This window comes from Eptesicus fuscus, chromosome 6 (assembly GCF_027574615.1).
Source record: "Eptesicus fuscus isolate TK198812 chromosome 6, DD_ASM_mEF_20220401, whole genome shotgun sequence".
Taxonomy (NCBI): Eukaryota; Metazoa; Chordata; class Mammalia; order Chiroptera; family Vespertilionidae; genus Eptesicus; species Eptesicus fuscus.
In genome coordinates, this window is record NC_072478.1 from 31,296,364 (window position 1) to 31,317,140 (window position 20,777).

At 51.0% G+C, this 20,777-nt stretch overlaps 1 protein-coding gene across 2 annotated transcripts; it reads right to left on the bottom strand.

Annotated features, from left to right (window-relative positions):
* Window positions 1–4,350: 4,350 nt before the first annotated feature.
* Window positions 4,351–20,499, bottom strand: CLU (clusterin). Of its 2 annotated transcripts, XM_054717598.1 has the most exons (10): window positions 20,440–20,476; window positions 19,346–19,469; window positions 16,551–16,676; window positions 15,123–15,271; window positions 12,557–12,727; window positions 10,680–11,091; window positions 9,524–9,628; window positions 5,946–6,175; window positions 4,833–5,008; window positions 4,351–4,602 (listed from the first exon to the last, which is right to left on the bottom strand). In XM_054717598.1, the coding sequence occupies exons 3-10, from the start codon at window positions 16,642–16,644 to the stop codon at window positions 4,593–4,595; spliced, it is 1,347 nt and encodes a 448-aa protein (XP_054573573.1). In that variant the 5' UTR covers window positions 16,645–16,676; window positions 19,346–19,469; window positions 20,440–20,476; the 3' UTR covers window positions 4,351–4,592. The 2 variants fall into 2 exon arrangements, with proteins under 2 accessions (XP_054573573.1, XP_008149064.3); XM_008150842.3 differs by lacking the exon at window positions 19,346–19,469 and having other exon boundaries at window positions 20,440–20,499.
* Between the last annotated feature and the right edge of the window lie 278 nt (window positions 20,500–20,777).

Here is a 20,777-nt window from a genome sequence, read left to right on the forward strand (position 1 = left end):
CTACTGCCTGGTGATCTCCTCCAGACAGGACGCTAGCTTCCTCAGACAAGCCCTGACCTTCACTCGGCGCCCTCACAGATGGGCACCAAGCCTCCAGCCCCCGGGGTGGGACAAAGGTGCTGTCATACGATGAGCATTTTCTTTTTCTTTTTTGAATTGAGACCATTTTAATGTATTACACTTGTAACCATGAATGATAACATTTTACACAGTAAGCCCCTGCACTGAAACACTTTACCTGGCCAGGTGACGCACATTTATTCTTTAAACAGAAGTATTGGGGGGGGGGGGGGTGTTCACACCTTGGAAATGTCCAATATTTAAAGTCTTTCTTAGAAAGTCCTCTTTTCAGGTGGCTACGTGACCGTCTTCTGAAAACCAATGTGTACACTCAAGTATCTTGCACGGTATTTGCCCAGATGAGGGCTGCAAGGTGAAAGCTGACTTTGAGAGGATCCAGATCCCAGTCTGACAAATGCGACGCGTCTGCGTGTTTACTTGGTGGTTTTGTCCTCGGCAGCCCTCTCCCCTCCTCCTTTGTGTATTTGTAAAGTTGTATTTTTCAAGGCCAGTTTACAATCGGTATTATTTTGTATTAGTTCCAGGTGTACAGCGCAGTGGAGAGACAGTCACACACTTTACGAAGTGGTCCCCCTGGTAGTCCAGTACCCACCTGGCACCCAACACAGTTGTTACAATGTCGTTGACTGTGTCCCCTACACCCTACTGTGTGCCAGTCCTGACAGTTTGCCTCTGTGACCGCAGTCTCACCCCACTGGGGACGATGTCAAAAGCCTAATTGGAGGCCCTTTGGGAGACTGAAGTCTGAGCCCAATGGGCCTTCCATCGCCCCCACCCCGCCACTGGGTGGTGAACTCTGCTCTGCGTGCACACACACACACACACACACACACACACACACACACACACAGGCCTCCTGGCTCCCGCCTCTCCCCCATTCCCTCTGCTTCCCAGGGAAGGACAGGCAGCCAGAGGCCCTTTCGCAGGACTGAGGGTTCGGTGCTTTCCCATCTAGTCCTTCCTGGTCACCGACACTTTTCTAATGAAGGTCATTCCAGGAAGCCTGGCAACCTGCGGGATGAGTAATGCCCGCCTCGGGGGCAGCTGTGGGGACTTAATGGGATTACGGGAAGCCATTGGCCCAGGAGGTCACTTGGGTTGGCTCACGGCTGCCGGTTAGTTACACAAGCTGCACCCTGCACAGCTCCGGTGCCATTTCACCCTCCAGTCCTCAGAGATGCATCTCTTAATACATGTTCTGGCAGAGCCCAGTCACGTGTCCACATAGGGATTCACCCCAGGGTTGGTGCCACCCCACAGATGCCAGGCCCTCTTTTCTAGAATGTCAAGGCCTGCTCCCACTTGGCCACAAGAATCCTAGAACCCGGCAACCAAGGGCTCATGATGCACAGTCCCCCCGCCAGGATTACCCTGATCTTGTCCCCCTGCTTTCGTGACCTCACATCCTGCCTCAGTCTTTCTAGTGCCTCAGGCTGGAACTTCTGTCAGGGCTGGAGGGACATCCAAAGACCCTCAAACCAGGCCCCTGTGCCAAGGTGGGCAGAGGATGGAGAGGAGGTCCCAGGGAACCTTGGAGTCAGCTTTGGGCTCTGACTTTTCAGGTGCTAGTCTAGGTGGTTCATAAAAATGAGCAACAGGTAGATATACAATGACTGGTGGAATCTAGCAACATAACAATGAAAACAGAAAATAATTTTGGAAACATGATGTGTGACAATCCTCCTATCTAATAAAGAGGGACTATGCTAATTGACCCTCATGTCATCACAAAGATGGTGGCGCCCACAGCCAATAAGGAGGGAATATGCTAATTGACTGCCCCACCCTCAAAGATGGTGGCACCCACAGCCAATAAGGAGGGAATATGCTAATTGACTGCCACACCCTCAAAGATGGTAGCATCCACAGCCAATAAGGAGGAAATATGCTAATTGACTGCCATGCCCTTAAAGATGGTGGCGCCCACAGCCACAAGATGGCGGCTCCCAGTCCCCTCAGCCCTGCCAGGGCGGCAGGTGTGCAGCAAGGCCGGGCCCGCCCCCAGGGCCCAGCCGCCCAGGGCTGGTCCAAGGCGCAGGCAAGCCTTGGATGGCAGCTGCCCAGCCGCCCAGGGCCGCCCAAGGCTCAGGTAACCAGGGCCAGCCAAGGCTTGCGCTGCCGGCAGTGGCAGCAGCAGAGGTGTGATGGGGCATCACCTTCCCCTGATCGCTGGGTCACCTCCTGCCCCTGAGGGTTTCCAGACTGTGAGAGGGGGCAAGCCAGGCTGAGGGAACCGCCCCCCCACCCCCCCCCCAGTGCATGAATTTTCATGCACCAGGCCTCTAGTGTAATATATAATTTATAATCACAGTCATTTTAACAAATGCCTTCTGAACCTATAATATATATGTATACACATACATACACCCACACACACACACACACACATATACGATGTCCTCAAAACTGTATACACACTTTGAATGATTATAGTTAGTATTCATTAACATACAGTTCATTTTCAAAATTTAGAAGAATCTATAGAAATAAATAACTTCTGTGGTCAACGCTTGTTTTCAAACTGATGACTGTTCTGGTCCAGGCTCTGCTGATAACGTGAAGCAATGGAATCGCAACATCAAGAATCATTTCGTTCGGTATTTGTGTGCCTTCAATTCATCAAGTGTTGCCGGTTTGGTACCCTAAACTTTGTCTTTTATGTATCCCCATAAAAAAAAAGTCTAGTGACACTTTAGGATACATTTTCTTTGTTCAAAGCTTAGTCTGACTTCACCCATTGTTTCAAATCAGTTAAACCTGAAAAGGAGTGAAAATTAAGTGTTATCACTGTTAAAGCTCTCCTCTACAGGGGTCTGTGGCTCATCTCAAGGGGTAACTGGATTCAGACACCCCCATACTTGGAAAAGCAACATTCACATTTCATTTCTCCCTGGAAAAAAAACAAAACTAGGGAGTTTGGGGGGTGAGGGTTCCATATTCACCAACACTCAAATTCTTATCAACCAAGAAAGAATATCCTACTTTTTACTACTTCTTCCTTCAATACATATATTTAAGTAAATCATACTAACTTTACTCTGTATTTCCTTGATAGAAATACTAAAATACTAGCTTCTTTGGACAGAAGCTAATGTTTAGGTTTTGTTGTTTGTGTGTGACAGAGGTGCTTGTAACTTAAAAGAGAGAGATAGGGGATGGTGACCTAAGATTATTATGGCCATTAACTTACAGGTGGCCTTTGCTACAAAACTGAGGTGCAGCCAGATGTTTTTCCACTTGAAGTACATATTTGATAAAAAGAATTCTATACTTAGAGAGTACCGCTGACCCTTGGATGATGTGGAGGTTAGGAGCGCCAATCTCCATGAAGTTGAAGATCACGCCTTTAACTAACTGTATTCATGAATGGAAGGGCTTGCTGGTTTATGTTGAGATAAGCTCCATGGTTGGTCAGGACCATCTGCTGGCTGCACAGGGTACTGCAGCTCAACTGTATTTCACACTGAGCGGTGAATTCCTCAGGAGAAACCCCAAGAGGAGAAATCCCTGTGGTCGAGGGGAAGATACAAAGTTTGGATGGACGGACAGTGGACAAACAATGCCTCAGTCAAGAAGATACCACAGGGATTCCAAGATCTTAGAACTAATATGAAACTGCCTCATTCTGTCTTTTGGGGACTCCAGTTTCCATAAGAAAAATGTCAGTTATGTGTTAAAATACTAGGTATGTGTTACTATTACCCATTATTTACATGAATTTTCAGTGTATTCCTTCGGGCGGTTCCCCTCACCCCAATCAGGATACATCAACAGTTTTATAATGGGATGGAAAGGTTCACTTTCAGAAATTTCTTTTAGTTGGCTGTCGGAACACACCTCTCTTCCTAAAAGAGAGAAATCCACTAGGGTGGTGTGGCTCAATGATTGGGCATCCACCTATGAACCAGGCCTCGAGTCCATTCCTGGTCAGGGCGCATGCCAAGGTTGTGGGCTCGATCCCCAGTAGGGGGTGTGCAGGAGGCAGCCGATCTATGATTCCCTCTCATCACTGATGTTTCTGTCTCTCCCCCTCTCCCTTCCTCTCTGAAATCAATGAAATATATATATTAAAAAAACAACAAAAGAAATCCTTCCATTGGGTCAACTTTATCATCACACTCCTTTTATTCTCAACGCTGATGCCCCCATACTATTTTAGCCACTGATTTTTCTTTTCTACTTCTTCCTCTTTTTTCATTTTCCATAACAAAATGAAGGTGTGTGGGAGGATAGGAAAAAAAAAAAAAAAACAGCAAAAGAAGAGGACACTCCAGAGCATACAGGCAGCTTTATTGAGTTAGTGGCATGCGGGCAAGTCCCTCCCCCATCAGCAAGAGCAGGCATTAGAGTACGGGGTCCGAGGGAGGAGAGGCTGGGAGGGGTCAGGAGGGCCCGAGGCTGGGGTCTGGTCACTTGGTGACATGCAGAGCTCTCCTCTAGGGGGTCTGTGGCTCATCTCAGGGGCAACAGGATTCAGACACCCCCATACCTGGAAAAGCAACCTTCACATTTCATTTCTCCCTGAAAAAAGAAATGGGGTGCAGAAGAAAGTGAGGGCTCTATAGTCACCAACACTCAAATTCTTATCAAACCAGAAAGAGCACCCTCCAAAGGAAAACTGGGGTCCCGGTGGTTTCCTGGCCTCGTGTTGGACCCTGGCCGTCATTCCCAGACTGGGTACTCGGCCCTTTTTGTGGCTCCCAGGGACCTGGGGGGCCCGGAAGGACCGTGGCTGAGACCTGCACACTCACCGGGCATTCTGGCGATATTCCAGCAGGGCTTTCTCGGCCACGGTCTCCATAAACTTAGGGCTGTGCATGGAGACTTCTTCCGGGACAGTCACGGTGATGGGGTCGGAATCAAAGAGCGTCAGAACCACCTTCGTGAAGCCGGAGGGGACGCTGGGGTCGGAACTGCGGGAAGCCACCTGGGTGGAGCGGGGGTGGGACAAGGGCTGAGACACCGGCCAAACTCCACTCGTTTTGCAACGAAAGTCAGGCCTACGTCTGGACCGGTGACGCCTTGGCTTCCGACTAATCTGGACGGGTACCACTCACTGGAAAGAAATGCCGCTATTCAGAGGCACTTGGTAGGTGTAATGTCACCGCAAAGGACCAGCCCGGGGGAGCCCCACGGAGGGAAAGATGGTTTCCAAGCCACCGTGTTTCCTTGGGGCAGCCACTGGCCTGGCTGAGGTAGGAAAGGAATCAGGGAAAGAAAATAGAGCCCTAGCCGGTTTGGCTCAGTGGACGGAGCGTCAGCCTGCAGACTGAAGGGTCCCGGGTTTGATTCCGGTCAAGGGCACATGCCCGGGTTGTGGGCTTGATCCCCAGTGGGGGGCGTGCAGGAGGCAGCCGATCAATGATTCTCATCGTTGATGTTTCTCTCTCTCTCTCTCCTTCTCCCTTCCTCTCTGAAGTCAATAAAAATATATTTTAAAAAAGAAAATAGAAAGGTTCCCAGTGCTGGAGGGAAGCTTTTCATCAGGGACACGGGAGGCTGCCCCAGTTCACGAGCTCCCAGCCCACACAGCACCGGGCAGGAGGGGCGGCTGCATGGAAAGATCACAGGGTCCCAGCCAAGCAGACAGGCTCCGTCCGCCAGGCGAGGCACCTGTCAGTCATCTGGCCTTGACCACGCGCTCGAACCTCTCTCACTCTCCTCATCCATAAAACGGGGTCGTGACATTGCACCTCTGGGTGATGAGGCTCGCAGGCGATGGTGCACGTCAAGGTCGTATGTTTCCGGCCGCAGGACAAACACCCAATGGAAAAGCGTAAGTCTTCATCCCGTTTCACCCCCAGGGAGGGCCACATCGTCCTCTCTGGTCCGCACCTTGGGTCCCAGCTGTAGGAGAGACTCACCGTGGTGACGTGGAGAGAGTACGGGTCCTCCCTCTGGGTGAGGTTGGCCAGCTGGGACACCCAGTTGAACTGCTCGTTGAGCTGCTTGAGCAGAGCGGAGGTGCTGAGCATCTTCTGCTGGTAGGACCGCAGCAGCTCGTCGTACTGCCTGGCCAGCTTCTCCGCCAGCTCCAGGGAGCTGTTCAGCTCCTCGCGCAGCAGGCTCTGCGCAGGGTTGCTGCCGGAGCAGTCTACCCCGAGACGGAAAACACAAAAGGCCGACGACACGTGAAGGGAAAGTCAAACAGGGAAGAAACATGATGGAAATCAGTTCACGAAGCCAGGACCAAAAGCAGAGCCGGTTGCCGGTCCCCAAACCATCTGTCATCAGCCCGTGACAACAGAAAGAGCTCGCCCCAGAATGTAACCCAGCAGGTGGCTCCCTTCGTTGAGAACGTCTCGTTCTGGAAAACTGTCGGTGGGACTCAACAGTGTGCTTAGTGACATCACTGGAGACTGGAGCTGACCACCCTCAGCGAAGCATGGACCTCAGTGCTCCGGGTGCTCAGATCTAGGGCCACTCTGCTGCCCTAGTCCCCCCGTGAGTCATTTCCGGAGAGGGGGGCTGTCACGTGGAGTTACTGTTTATGTGGCACCCACCACGGACCAGATACCACATAAGTGCTTTGGATGTCCATTATCTGTAATAATCAGGTGTATCCTAAGAACTACCAATAATGAATTTTTTTTTTTTACCAAGAATGAAACTGAGAGCCACGCTTGCCTGAAGTTATAGAATAAACAATCTGTGGGACCAGAATTGAACCCAGGGCTTTAACTCCTAAACTGAGGCTCTTCCTATTCGGAGTCTGTGGTCTGGAAAATTCTCCAAGCTTGTCTTTTGGCCATAGCTGCAGAGTTGGAAATTCTGGCCCAAGACTCCATTTAGCAGAAGAGCAGCTGGTGGCTGGGGTCCTGGCTTCCTACCCACCCACCGTGGCTGGTCACCAGGTTCACCGGTGGAGCAGGGAAGATAGAGTTCATTCTTTTTGGTACCTGAGCGAGGGCCCACTGCAGGGTGCCAGATTGATAAGAGTTGGCAACTACCCACTATCTCTAAAAACTACTCTTTTTTTCTCTCCCCACATTTAAAAAAAATATTCCGAGGAGAGCACATCAAACCCAAACAAGTCGGGGGAAAGGAGATCTTTTCACACTAAAGATCGGTGATCATTTCTATTAAATGATTATATGTAGTCCTTTTCATCAAATGATTGTATTGAATGTAATCATTTGTGTTAAAATAAAATAAATGTTAGGTGGGGCAAGAAACAGAATTACTAACAAGAAGCCAGGTTGGAAAAGATAGATAACGAATATCCTTAACTGTTGTACCAGGGAAATAATTTAAAAATCAGAAAAGTCATTGAGAACTGCGACTCAGTCTAGAGAAGGTGGGGACTGACGGAAGAGGGGTAGCTACTGACATCTAGTGGTTAGAGGCCAGGGATGCTGCTAAACATCCTACAGGGCAGAAGACAGCCCCCCCCCCCCCCCCCCCCCCCTCCCAAGGACAAAGAACGATTTGGACTAAAATGTTACTAGTGAAGAAGTAGAGAAATCCCGGTCTGGAGTTCCTGGGCAATGCCTGCTTGTATATTTGCAAGAACCTTAAATAAGAGGCCATCAGTGTAGAAAAGAAGGGGGCTGTGCAGGTAAGCTGTGATCAGTGACCATGAAGGTCCATGCCAGGGGTGCCAATCTGAGCCTAGGCCACCGTGTGTCTTTCCTTCTGGCCTTAACATGACTAACTTTCTGGTGGTGAGGTCCTATGTCATTTACGCCATTCTAACAATGATATTGTATGGGAACAGCCCAAGAGGCTTGGCTGGGTATTCATCCATCAGTCTCCTATGACACTTGTATTTATTTTGCAGTGGCTTCTAAAATTATAGGAATGGGGCTAGAATGTTTAACCAGACTCTGAAGGCCTGCCCTGGCAAACACACACATATTAAATAAGAGCAAGGCCACAACATTGATCCTTTATTTACAAGGGAAACCATTAACTCGTGCTGAGCATAGACTATTGCGGGCCAGAAAGTTTCTAGATGCTTTTAGAGCTGTTATCTCAAAGCAGGAAGAAACTAGCCTATGTCCAGATCTGATTAAGCCCAGGGGAACAGTTTCCTTTGCCTCAGAGATCAACCCACCAGAGGCAATGGGACCACCGTCATTGACCCAGGGGTGGCTGAGGGACAGCCGTCATTGACCCAGGGGTGGCTGAGGGACCACCATCATTGACCCAGGGGTGGCTGAGGGACCACCGTCATTGACCCAGGGGTGGCTGAGGGACCACAGTCATTGACCCAGGGGTGGCTGAGGGACCACCGTCATTGACCCAGGGGTGGCTGAGGGACCACAGTCATTGACCCAGGGGTGGCTGAGGGACCACCGTCATTGACCCAGGGGTGGCTGAGGGACCACCGTCATTGACCCAGAGGTGGCTAAGGGACCACCGTCATTGACCCAGAGGTGGCTAAGGGACCACCGTCATTGATCCAGGGGTGGCTGAGGGACAGCCGTCATTGACCCAGGGGTGGCTGAGGGACCACAGTCATTGACCCAGGGGTGGCTGAGGGACAGCCGTCATTGACCCAGGGGTGGCTAAGGGACCACCGTCATTGACCCAGAGGTGGCTATGGGACCACCGTCATTGACCCAGGGGTGGCTGAGGGACAGCCGTCATTGACCCAGGGGTGGCTGAGGGACCACCATCATTGACCCAGGGGTGGCTGAGGGACCACCGTCATTGACCCAGGGGTGGCTGAGGGACCACAGTCATTGACCCAGGGGTGGCTGAGGGACCACCGTCATTGACCCAGGGGTGGCTGAGGGACCACAGTCATTGACCCAGGGGTGGCTGAGGGACAGCCGTCATTGACCCAGGGGTGGCTGAGGGACCACCGTCATTGACCCCGGGGTGCTTAGGACAGACCCCAAAGAGCTGGTTAAGAGCACATCCAAACACCTAGGTCCCCCCCATGGGGTGTCCTGTAATCTTGGGGAGTTCCTTAACCTCTCTTTGACTGAGTTTCTACCTCTATAAGATAGGGACATTCATTGTACCCAACTAAGGGTCATTTTGAGGAAATTAGTAACTGTTTGCAAAGTGTTTAGAACAGTACCTGGCACATGGTAGGTGTTTGCTAAACAGAAAACATACTATTTAAAATGTTACCGTCTGCAGGAAAAAACGAGGATGTCTACTATGCTCAGCCCTCGGGGAAAGAATGATGGGGAACTCAAAGACGATGGCTTTTCCAAAAAGCATAACAGCCCCTCCCATGACTTCCTGCTCGCCATGTGCTGGATGACTTGGTGGGCACCTTATATAATAGTATATTATCCAATTCCTGATTTCAGGGGCATCGCTGCATCCTAACCCTTGTCTACGGATAGGGGCCCCGGGGGAAGAAGGCAAACAACCTCCCCTGGTGCCACAGCCAGAAAGCAGCAGAGCTGAAACTTGAACTCCCGTCATCTGACCAACACAGGCAGCCCCACTGAGGTGCCGGGGGCAAGGCTCCCAGACTTACCCACTGACAAGATCTCCTGGCACTTGGCACACTGGTCCTTCATCTTCAGGCACCCCGTAGAGTTGTGACGTATCTCCTTGCATATGGTGCGGTTATCGTTGTTTTCTGGAGACACACGGGGGGAGAGGGAGTCATGCTGAAGGACCATACAGAGCCGTACAGTGATGGGACGCCCCAGTGTCCCCGACGCCTTCCACACCACTGTTGGGCCCTTTGAGCTGGTTCTGCAGGCAGAGCAGGTTGGAGTGGGCCTGCAGGTACAGGCCTCTGATCAGGGATCCCTGCAGAAGGACAAGGAGGTCGTTCCCAGGGTTTCCCCAGCTAGGTATGGCTTCCCCTGCCACCATCTCCCTCGATGAGCCCTCTCCTGCCTCGATACTCCCCCATTTGTACTTCTCTTTGGCATCATAACCCATTTTGCTCTGTGTTTAACTGACTCATTTCTCTCTCCCTAGCGAGTCAGCACGCCCCTTGAAGGCCGGAATGGGATCCTCCTTACAGCCTCCTTATAACACAGGACTCCCCCTACTCTGGATATGCAGTAGATGCTGGTTCAATTCAATATCCTCTTCTATTTCCAAATCATTTGGTGCCAAAACTGGTGCCAGTCAAACTATAGCATTTAGGAGATGGTGTTGGCCAACCAATATCTATTGGTTCAACGAAGGACATCACTTCTGAAAGCACTGGCTTTTTATGTCCATATTAGACTTCATTCATTCAAAAAATACTAATTATGTTTCCATTCTCTACCAGACCCTAAGGTTATAGCCATGAACAGCTTTCTTAAGATTATATAATTTGTCGCCAATATACACATGGCATCCACAGAAAACCACCTGAGTTCCCAAGAGAAAGGGGTCTGGTTCTCTAGAGGCAGGAGTCAATCTGATGCCCAACAGTTGCTGGAAGGGGCATGGTAAACTCCAAGTCCTGCAGAGCTAGATTTTACCAGGTCCCATTGTATCAGCTGCAAAACTTTGGATACAATCCTTGATCTCCCTGTCACTGTTTCCTCCTCCTTAAATAGGGTTAATACCATCTTTACAGGAGTGCTGGGGGGGAAATCAACACGCCAAGTTCTTAGCATCTAATGGGTTTTTCAACAAGCTGTTGTTCCCATCCCTTCTTAGGAGGAAGGAGACATCTTTCTAACCTTCCGTGAATTCCGCCATTGGAAACTCGAAGAGGGGTCCCTGGAATTGGCTATCCATCGTCTGTTGAGCCTGGTGTATCATGTCAAAGAAGGGCTGGAACATGTCCTGGAAGTTTGGGACTCCAAACATGGAGAGAGGCATTATGTTTCGGGCAAAGCGGGTCTTGGGATTGAAAGGGAAAGGCCTCCTTTGGGATGAGCCAAAGGATGAAAAGTGGTGGGGATCCAGGAGTTCCCGGTTGAAGAATCTGTTGTGGAAAAGCTCGTCCATAATACTGGACACCTTTTGGAATCCGTCCTCCATGGTGTCCAGTACATGGGCCTGCTGCCGGTCATTCTCCAGCAGGGAGTCGATGCGGTCACCGTTCATCCAGAAGTAGAAGGGAGAGCTCTGGTTCAGGAACTCCTCCAGCTGTGGCAGGCAGGATGGGGAACAGTGAGGAGACGCTCACTAGGGTCCCACCTCCCTCTTGTTGAGACGGGCCAGGCCCAGCTCCTCACTGCACTTTGGTCTCCACGGAGTCACACAGCATGTGGCTAAAGGCCCCCCTGAGACTGGCTCCCTGGTTTCTGAACTGTCAGGCCAGTGCCTTTCCATTCTACCCATCCCAACAGAGAAGAGTTTAGGAAGACCCGTGAGGCTCTAGAGTCACAAGGCTCATCACCTGAGACTATCTGTGGTCTTCTTTGGCCACTAATGATCCCCACCCCAGCTCAGCCAAGGACAAATTGATATGTCTTCAGTGAGTAGCAAAACTTATGAGTCCTGATTAACGAGGCCCACAGGGAAGGATGGAATCCACATTAATGTACTAAAAATTCTTAATTCCTTCCATCTAAGTGGACACAGGGCTGTGCCATTCCGTGAAGTGATTTATGTAATCCAGATAATAACTGCTAGATAAGAGTCTTCTGAGAGATGGCAAATGCCTGGCACAGGTGCTTTTTCTGACTGTGTGTTTCTGCACTTATTACAGACATTACCAATTGATAATGGCACTCTGGGCCCAAATGCAGCCAGAACTAATCAATTGCATCTGTGAAATGAAGCTGTGGTATTTTAATTATAATAAAAAATATATGTATTTGGTCTTTGACCCTTTCTAACCAAGAGCTCCTAAAACCCTTTGAATTTCCTATGATGAGAAGAGTAAAGGTATCTTTTATGATTTTAATGAGGTGACTTTTAGAAAACACTCTTAAGGATGGAGGCTGGGGAAGGGAACCTTGATTAGAAGCTTGAAACGTTCAGTCCCACACTCTGATTTCTGGGGAGGGGAGAGGAGCTGGAGATTGAATCAGTCTCCAATGGCCAATGTTGCTTATGTTAATGAAGCCTCCATAAAAACCCAAAAGGACAAGATTCCCAGAGTGTGTGGGGTTGTTGAACACGTAGAGATTTGGAGAGAGTGGTGCCCTTGGAGAGCGTATGGGAGCTACCTGCCCCTTTCCCATACTTTGCCCTATGCATCTCTTCCATTTTGGTTGTGCCTTTTGTAATAAACCTGTAATCTAAGAAGTAAAATGTTTCTCTGAGTTCCATGAGCCACTCTAGCAAGTTAATTAAAGAGGGGGTTGTTGAAACCTCCAACCTATAGCTCAACAGTCAGAAGCACAGGTGACAACCTGGACTTGGGGTTAGCACCCGAAGGGGGTGTGAGACAGTCTTGTGGGACTGAGTCCTTAACCTGTGGGCTCTGAGGCTATCTCCAGGTAGACGGTGTCAGAACTGAGTTGAACTATAGGACACCCAGCTGGCGTGGGAGAACTCCCCGACGTTGGAACTGGGTGTAGAATGACAGAAGCATGTTTCACCAGGTTCTCCTCATTCCCCACTCAGAGCCCAGGCCTCGCTCCACAGCGCTTCCCCGTTTCACCTGGTGGCCAACCAGCCCTGAGCTGCTCCTGCAGACGCGCGCGTAGAACTTCATGCAGGTCTGCTTCAGGCAGGGCTTACACTCCTCCCAGAGGGACATCATGGTATCATTGCACACTTCCTGGGACGCCTTCAGCTTCGTTTCAGTATCCTTGGTATCAGTGAGGGCATCCTACAGCAGGACACAAAGCCAGGTTAGCCACACAGAACTCACAGGCTGCACCCTCCCCCAGCACGCACTGTGGTGCTGGGCCCTCCGCCACCCAGGCAGACTCCCCACGTCTGGCCACAGGGTGTGCTCATTTCCACCCCAGCTCTGGCTCATTTGTTCCCTCTTTTGCCCACCTAGCTTTAAAGATCCTTTCATCTCCAAAACCCAATTGCTCCTTAGTCCTCCCCATGTGGACATCTCCTTCTCTGACACACACTTAGCGTCTTACCCCAGGATTTGCCTCTCACTTATACTTCACTTCCTATGCTCAACTTCTGGTGTCTACAGGTCAGCATCCAAAGCTCCCGGAGGCTCCCCGGATCTTGGTTTCTGTTGGGATCATAGTCCCTGGCATGCAACCGGAATAGGCCAGCTTTCAAAGTCAAGGTCACCACAATCACCCAAACTCTCTCATGTGCCCTCATCATCTGACCCCAAAGTTTTATAAGAATCTATGCCAAGGAATTCCTGCAATAAAGGACAAATCCTTATGCCTAAAGATCTTTGTTTCCATATGTGTTTATGGCAAAAAAAACAAATAAACAAAACAAAACAACCAACAACCTAGAATTAATTCAGATGTAAAACTAGGGGACAAGTTAAGCAAATTGTGGACCATACAAAGGGTGGATAAGTACAGCATTACAAGGGATGTTTATATTAAGTTTTAATATTATGGTAAGCATTTTTCATGTTAAAAATTCATGATTTGTCAAAAAAGCATAGAGGGGGAAAAACAGTAAGAAATAGACCCAATGTTAACAGTGAATTGTCCTTAAGTATAAGGATTATGGAAAATCTTTTCCTCCTCTACTTTACTATATTAAAATCTTGATGAATGAGTGTGTTACTCTCCAAAGAAGAATGAAGTAGAGCATGAAGGCACTCTGAAGGTCTGACCAGGAGGAGTTCCCTGCTCTGTGCTGGGGAAAGCCACCTTCCACTGAGCTGGTCACCTCCTTTCTTTCCGGTTCACATATTCTTCAACTAAGTAGTAAATGGAATCTTTTTCCAAACTTGACGAGCATTATTATAAAATCTGGATTGTCAAATATCAAATTCCAACATTAACCATAAAAATTCGAGAGTGATGCCAAAACTGGTTTGGCTCAGTGGATAGAGCATCGGCCTGCGGACTGAAAGGTCCCAGGTTCGATTCCGGTCAAGGGCTTGAACCTTGGTTGCGGGCACATCCCCAGTGGCGGTGTGCAGGAGGCAGCTGATCCATGTTTCTCTCTCATCGATGTTTCTAACTCTCTATCCCTCTCCCTTCCTCTCTGTAAAAAAAAAAAAAAAAATCAATAAAATACATATTTTTTAAAAAATTCGAGAGTGAGACTTGCCCCTCCCACATGAGCGACTTGAGGACTCTCATAGAACGGTGAGAATGAACACTGAGGCCGAGGAAGGACATAAAGTCTCAAAGAGAGTGAGAGCTGTACCCGGGCCAGCATTTCCTTAAGTGGCTCCCATGAAATTGTGCTAAAAGCTGTCCAGAAAAATAAAAATGGGCTTCCTGTTTGATTTGATTGGAAGAACACTGGGTTAAATAAAGTTACATGGGTTTTTCTTCTTTTTCTTTTAAATTGTTGACACTATCACAGATGTCCCCCACTTCCCCCACCACCCCAGTTTTTCCTACATAGGATTCTCTACTGCAGAACTTTTCAGAGCCTCTAAAATGCTTTTACTATGCATTATGGATCATGTAGGTGGCAGGTGCCCCATCTTGGCGTCTCCTTCATTAGGGGTAGGATGGCAATGGGAATAGGTTTTTAGGATACCCTTAAGAAGACTCTTGATTTTTTAAATAAATTGTTCATTGAATTATAGTGTTTTAGTTTTGTTGAATCATTAAGTACAGCCTAGAGCTACTAAGTTCCCTATTGAACTTAGCTGTTTCTTTTATGCAGTAGTTCAGAACTCTAGAAAGACACTGAGGCAACACAGTGTGTGCCTGCCTTAACCCCACGGTATCGCCCCTACGAGAGATAAGCTTTCTGAAAGTAGGGTGCCTCCCCCCTCTTACCCCATGACAGACCCTATCCAAAGCCTACCTTGGAGCGTGCCCATAGTCAGGGTTTGGAAAAATCTATTGAAGTGAATCTGGGTATCAGGCCCTGAGCCAGGCTGGTAACAAAAGCAGATCCAAGATCTCACCCTTTGAAGCTTCCAAAAGCAAATAAACCCTCCCTCTTTCTTAACCACGGTCCCAGGGCCAGGTGACCCAGCCCTGGAAAGACAGAGGGCCAACGTGGCAACCCAGCAGGACACCCATGAGGAGCCAGGACCCCTCCCTGCCCGCTTCCAGCAGGGGGCGTCCAAGCAGGGCCACGGTCGCCGGGCTCTCCCTTACCTCTTTCTTCTTCTTGGCCTCTTCCAAGCTGATGAGCAGTGATTTGCGCTCATCGTTGGTGTGGTCTATTAGAGACTTTATATGTTTCACCTCCTTGAAGGCATTTTTAATTTCCTTATTGACGAACTTACTCCCCTCGGTGGACATTTCTGCAAGAGAAGGGCGGGGGAGTAGAATGAGGCCAGAGGAAGAGATGGCGCTGGGGGATAGAAGCCTGGAACCAGCTGGAACAGTAGAAAGGCAGTGGGTCCAGGGGCTTCCAGGCTGGGAACCCCCTGGCAGGCAGCCGGTGGGCCCCAGCTTTCCCTGGCACAGGTTCCCATCACAGGGCTCCCTGTGGACCCAGAGTCCCAGAATCCAGGGCACCAACTGTTCAGAAACACAAACCCTCGGAGCAGGCACACCCCAGAGGAGGACAGAGGCACTAACGCCCTGCGGGCTGGACGCCGAGCCTGCCCAGCCGCAGAAGAAAACTTCCAAGGGAACAAAACCCTGGACGAGTCAGTGCTTACACATCGAAATGGGGAATGTTATTCTTTTGGACACAAGCCTTTCTGGAATTCGGTTTAACCAAACATCTGAACTTCTTTTCTCCAATTCATAGGGATGGAGACACAGAGATGAATTAATAGCACTGCTCCTCACGGAGGCTGTGACCAAGACATAATACCATGTGACAAATGCATGGAGGCGATGTCACCGGAGCACCCGCTCTGGGGCAAGTGCTGAGCCAGACCCCTCATGTGCATCTCCTTTGACATCCGGGCACGCGCATCGTCCCCACTGCACAGTGGGGTCCAGACACCTGCCCAGGCTCACACAGCAGGGGAGCGGCAGGGCCACACCCAGGCCCGGGTCTGATCTCAAGGTTGGGGTTTGTAACTACTACCCAGAGGGCCGCTCGGCTAGTAGGATGAGAGTGGGCTGGAGGGAGGAGGGGTTTTAGGAAAGGCCTGGAGAAGAGGGACCACCGGCTGGGCTCTGAAGGAGGACAGCCTCATTTTAAACCGTAATTCTCCTCCCCTGTGAGCAGGGAATGCGGAGCACGGGTTCCTGGGTGGGAAGGTGGAGATACAGGTATTAAATGCGATGGAAACTCAAAAAGGGGAGCTCCCCGAAGACTCCAACGACCCAGGCTTTATGGACCTCCATGGAGGAGGTGTAGGTACCGGGCTGTACAGACTGGAAAGGGAACCGGCGAATGAGACCCAGCCGCCAGAAGAGGCCTGCGGTGCACCTGAGAATGCTGGAAGCCAGCCTGACCACACTGAGCCTGGGCCAGGTGGCGGGGGGGAGAGGCTCAGAGAGGGGCAGGGCACAGCAAACCTGGCTTCATGCACAAGATAAAGTGGCCTTTAACCCTTGGGGCCCTGATAGGGAAGGAGTGTGCAAGGGGGTTGGGGGGGGGGGGACCTCTGGTCTACTCACCCTGGAGCTCTCTCTCTGAGACTGCCGGGGCGCCCAGCACCTGCCCATTCTCCCAGGTCATCAGCAGCCCCACCAACAGCAGCAGAGTCTTCATCTTGCCTCCGATTCTGGACTCCCCACACGCCTCTGTTTGTGGAGAACAGGAGACTGTCATGGTAACGGCTAGCCAGCCTGCTGGTTTCTGGCCCAGCCTGCCGCCCGCGGCGGCTTCCCAGGAGCCCCGCAGAGGCCTGGCCATCAGCTCTCTCCTCTCAGCGGGCATTGCTGCATTTTTACCCCCGGGAAGTGGGGAGAAAATATCAGACTTGACAATGGACATTTTCAAAAGAAAGGGGAGGCAGTGGGTACAGGGTGGAACCACAAGACAGCAGCCCAATATAGAAGAAACAAGAGTTCTGGAGTCAGCACCCTGGGCTCAGGTCCAAGCCTTCCTCCCTACCTCCTGCGTAGTCACTAGATATGCCTGAGCAAGATGCACGCACTTTCTGCACCCGGGAAGAGGTCTGTCTGAGGGTACCTGCTCATATTAAACAAACCCTGAAAACACCTCTTCTGGATCACTCACTGGGCCCTCTCCTGTCCCTCCATCAAGGGGGGACTGCCTCCCACAGCTCCCCGGCCCCCATGGGCATCACTAATCCTGCCCCAGCAGGCCTCACCAACCAATCACAGCACGTCTCCCCACTGCGCCTCAGCACCACCTAAAACTGGTTCCAAGCGTCTGAGGCACCGATGGCCAACCCTTTGGGTCGGCACAGGAGAATAAATCCATTTGTCATCCCCAGTGTGGGTATAAACAAAGAGTGGAGCCAGGAAGGAAAGAAAACTGTCTTCAGGAAGTAGATAAGGAAGGGCGAAGTCAGACTTAATTAACATTGGGACGATGGGGTACTGGGGCCCTGGGGCCTCCCCAGAAGCAGTCCCTCTGCGAGGACATGGCCTCCGCTCTGCCAGGCCCCTTTCACATGGCCTAGTCCCTCTAATCCGCAGCAGGGTGCGCTGCCAAGGTGTTCTGCCACCACTCCGGGCCGGCTGCCCTGAGCCTGGGCACAGCCAGCCTTACACAATAGACCCTTTCCCAGAAGCTGAAGTTGTTGCATAAACAGAAACCCCTCCCCCCCTGTAATCTGCCCCCCACCAAGTGCTTATCTGAACGCACCCACTTCCCACAACAGAATGGGGAGTGGGGTGCCCCCTTCCTCAAGTTGTGCACATCCAGAAGCTGCTCTCAGCTCAGCAGGCCCGTCTGGATGCGTGGCGGAACATGCCTAAGGCAAGCCTCTCCATGACAGTCATTAGTAGGGCAGCCGATGGTGGTTCCCCAACCAGCTGCATGAAGCGCGTGAGCAGCACGGAGGAAAGAGTGGGTCATGGCCTTCCCCGAAGACAGGTGGGCGGCTGAGCCAGGGCGCGATTTCAGGCCCGCGGGAAGGTCCCGGTCTAGCAAGCTCTGCCCTAGCTGCTCGCTGAGGCCTGAAACGCCTGAAGCAGGGACAGAGCCTTTGTCACGCCAGAGAGAGAAAGCCAGCAAAATATACCATTCCAGGCGAGGTCCCTGGTAGCAATGACTTCTGAGAAGTCCAGAAGACAGGGCATTGGGCCATGAAGAAAGGGGAGGGAGGGTGATGAAAAGCAAGAGCACTGGAGTCCAGAGGAGTCCAGAAACCCAGCAGCCAGTACAGGGTCTCCCAGCCTGGGCTTCATGGGGAGCCATCGACCTCAGAGCCAGGAAAGAGATCAGTCTTCTGCTCAATCCCTCTGCTCCCGAGAAAGAATGGGGCTCCCCAAGGCCTCCAGCAAGCTTGTGGCAACCCCAGGATGAGAACCCAGATCTCCTGATCCCCTAGTCCAGTGTTCTCTCCTTGATACCAAGTCACTTAAGTCTCTGAGCCTCAGTTTCTTCGTCTGTGAAATGGACCTGACATGGACCTTAGAGATGTGAATGTGTTCCGTAAACACAAGGTCTCATAGGGTCATAGTGAGTTCTGACTACTTCACAATTTGATGTAGGACCACGTGTGAGCACTGGCAGTGTCCCTCAGGGAAGTGGGGGCAGGGGGCAGTTTGGAGAGGCGCAGAGGAACAGAAGTGGGCACAGAGGTCACCTGTGGTCCCTCCCTGGCTGTGGCTTTGCCTTAGTGAAATAACCTGCTACCTTAGAGTACCTATGAATCACCGGAGAGCAGGGGGCGGGTCTCGTTATAACACTGATTCTGAATCTGCTTTTCTAACAAGCACACAGGTGATATGGATAACGCTAGTCCCAGGACCAGCGCTAGAACAGTGGCTGCAGGGCAACCGGCCCTCTCTGTCTTTAAAAAAAAAAAAAAAAATTTAGTTATTGATATGAGAGAGAAACATCAATTTGTCTCTCCATTTATTTAGACATTCATTGGTTGATTCTTGTACATGCACTGACTAGGGATCGAACCTGAAACCTTGGTGTATGGGGATGACGCTCTAACCAACAGAGCTACCTGATCAGGGCCGCACCGGCCCTCTCTTTGCACTGACTTGCCTCCCCTCTCATCTCCTGGCCTGGGCTCCTGTCTGGCAACTTCTCTGATTAGACAAGTCACCCCAAAGCCCTCCTTTCCTCACCCTCACCCGGCAGCCTTTTCCCCAGGAGGGCTTACCCACCCGGAGGGAGCCTGGGGAGGACCTGGGGGCCTGAGCAGAGCAGTCACACAGCTTATAAACCGCAGGGTTCAAAGCCCAAGGCCCAAGCTCCTCCTCTACTTCCTCCACCAGGGCAGAAAACTAAGCCGAGAAAGAAAAATAAGAAAATAATTCACCTGTAATTCACACCATCCAGAGCATTTATTACCTCTGCGGTATCTTTCCTTCTTTTTCCTATGCATTTGCATACAATCAGATTCTTTACATCCACTAGATCAAATATTCTTTAAAAGTCAGAATCTGTTTGTGGATACATAATAATAGAGTCCATTTTCTCATATGCTCTGTGCTGCTATCCCAAAAGACTAGACAATTAAACTGTAATTCCCCGCTATGATAATGAACACTGTACGAGCATCTTTTATTGTATCTGCACCTTTAAAATCTTAATCTTTCTCTTTTAAAAAAAATATTAATAATAATCAGCTTATTTTTTTAAAAAAAATTAGGTCCAGAAATTCTGGAAGGTCAAGTGGCTCCGGTTCTAATCTCACTTCTGACACCCACCTGCGGTTTATCTTCCGAGAAGGCCCTGCACCTCTCTAGGCCTCACACTATCAGCTATAAGCTGAGCCGGTTGAGTCAGACGTCTGACGTCTGATGGGGGATTGTGTGACTTTCCTCTGGTGTTCCCTGGCGCATTAGGCAGCAGAAAGAGTAGGATTTATGTGGTTGCAACATATAATTAAATCAAAACCTCATGCTTATAAACACACTACCCGGAGAACTAGAAAATTCTGAAGCAAACAAGGTGACTCATGCACGCCAGCTGACAACACTCCTGGAGATGGCACCTTTAACGAGGAAGATGCTGCGGAAAGGCCCTAGGTGCAGGCAGACTCTGCGGCTCATCAGCCTGGGCCTCTGGCAATAGCCATCGGTTCTCCCAGTCTCGGTTTCCCCCATCTTTGCAAAAAAAGGCTCCTTACACCTGTCCTACTTACCCACACAATTGTGGTTTTGCAGCTAATGAGCCGAATCCCAGCCTGTGCACCGCCCCCAGCAAGCTGGCCTTCTGCCCCGCTGCCTGGTGATAGGGCTCCGGCTGCCTACCTCCCCAGACTCCCTCCGCTGCATCCACAGATCGGTTCTGACATCCCTAGGACTACTAGCGACCGTCCCCTCCTCGCCTGCCTGCCACCCCGCCCGCCCATCGGTCCTTGGCCCTGGAGAGGCTCTGCGCAGGGGTAGGACGGTGGGGACCTCTCACCAGTCAGTGGTGCCCGTGCGCTCCTCCTGGCGACGCGGCGTGGTAAGCGCCGTGCGGCGCCGTATTTATAGGGATCTGCCTCGTATACACCCCCTTCGGGGCTGGCTGCAAACCTGCGTGACTCACGCCCAAAGAATGCCGGGGAATGCACGGGAGCTTTCTGGAAGCTGGCCCGGGAGGAGGTGCGGGGGTGCACGGGTGCGGGGGGTGAGGAGATCCGGTGCAGCACCCGGCCTGGGGCGCGGGGAGGCGCAGCGGCTCCTGGAAAGGCCGGTCAGTCTCCAGGGAAGACAGGTCCTGGGGTGCGCCGGGCACGGCTCCCCCGGGGACTCGGAGCT